General features: G+C 64.1%; 1 protein-coding gene across 1 annotated transcript in view; it reads right to left on the bottom strand.

Annotated features, from left to right (window-relative positions):
* DOHH (deoxyhypusine hydroxylase) overlaps positions 1–1,344 on the bottom strand; it is a 7,554-nt gene that overhangs the window by 934 nt on the left and 5,276 nt on the right. The window contains exon 3 of the mRNA XM_021716406.1: positions 25–101. Within this exon, the coding sequence (XP_021572081.1) occupies positions 25–101 (77 nt within the window). The remainder of the gene's footprint in view (positions 1–24; positions 102–1,344) is intronic.

Below are 1,344 nucleotides of genomic sequence, written 5' to 3'. Positions count from 1 at the left end.
CCTGGGGGGGGGGGCGGGCGTTACCTCCACCACAGGGTCTGTGGAATATTCCTTCAGGAGCTCCAAGACCTCTGGGTCCCCGATGGCCCCCAGCGCCTCCCCTGGGAAGAAGCAGAGAGCCAGCATGGGGGGGGAGGTGAGACGCTGACGGCCCACCCGAAGCTCCCCCAAGCCCCCACCAAGGGATCCCACCTCTGGCCACAGCTGATGAGAGCAGCCGCGGGACACAGGCTCTAAGGTGGGCCACTCAGCACCCCAGAGCGGGACCTGGCCGAGAATCCCTGCAGAGCAAACCTGACCCTATGGCACCGGCGCCCCAGCCGGGGAGACAGGGATGCCATTACAGCTCAGGGACACGGGGACGAGGCACGCCAAGAACATCCGGGCGAGTCAAGCCTCGCAGGGAGTGCCCCTGGAGGAGGAGGGCTTCAGCTGCCGAGAGGGAGGAGGCTGAGGGGACCGGGGCAGGGCTGGGCGGTGAGGCCCCTGGGCACGAGGGGCAGCCAATGCCCAGTCCCTGGGGCAGGGGTGGCGTAGTGGGGGTCGTGCAGTGGGGGTCAGAGGCAGGCAAGCTGGGTCGAAGGACCATCCTGTGATACAGGCCAGCAGGTACTGGCCCGCAGGGGCCTCGGGCCACATGGGGAGCATGGCCATTTTCTATTAAGCACAGATGGGGGCTGAGGGGGTGGGGACCTGAGAATGCGGGAAATGCCCTTCAGCAAGCTCAGAGTCCAGACCCAGCTGGAAATCAGGACCATCCTAGCAGACCCCAACTTGATTCAGGCTCCGTCCCTCCTCGGCCTGCAGCCCTCCATGGCTCCCACCTTCCTCGGGGTCAAAGCCCAAGTCTTCCCTGTGGCCCACCAGGCCCTGCACGACCCACCCCACCCTCTCCCTACTTCCCTCCCTCCCTCTGCCCCAGCCACACGGGCCTCCTAGCTGAGCCTCTAACACACCAGGCGCAGTCTTGTCCCAGGGCCTTTGACCAGGCTGTGCTCTCTGCCCGGAACACCCTTCCCATAGACATCTGCCCAGAGAACTCCCTGATTTCATTCAGGCCTATTTAATAATTAAAAACCACAACACTGCCGGGCTTGGTGGCTCAGCCTGTAATCCCGCGCCTTTGGGAGGCTGAGGTGAGTGGACTGCCTGAGCCCAAGGGCCGCCTGGGCAACTTGGCGAGACCTCATCTCTGCAATAAATCAAAAAATTAGCCGGGCATGGTAGCGCTCGCCTGTAGTTCCAGCTGCTTGGAAGGCTGAGGCGGAAGGATCACTGGAGCCCGCAGGTAGAGGCTGCGGTGGCCGGGAGCGGCCACTGCACTCCAGTCTGGGCGACAGAGTG

The sequence above is a fragment of the Carlito syrichta genome, unplaced genomic scaffold (assembly GCF_000164805.1).
Source record: "Carlito syrichta isolate Samal-C Ts95f unplaced genomic scaffold, Tarsius_syrichta-2.0.1 Scaffold104885, whole genome shotgun sequence".
In the NCBI taxonomy this organism is placed as follows: Eukaryota; Metazoa; Chordata; class Mammalia; order Primates; family Tarsiidae; genus Carlito; species Carlito syrichta.
The sequence above is the reverse complement of the archived record's forward strand: the minus strand, read 5'-3'. Positions and strand labels throughout refer to the sequence as shown.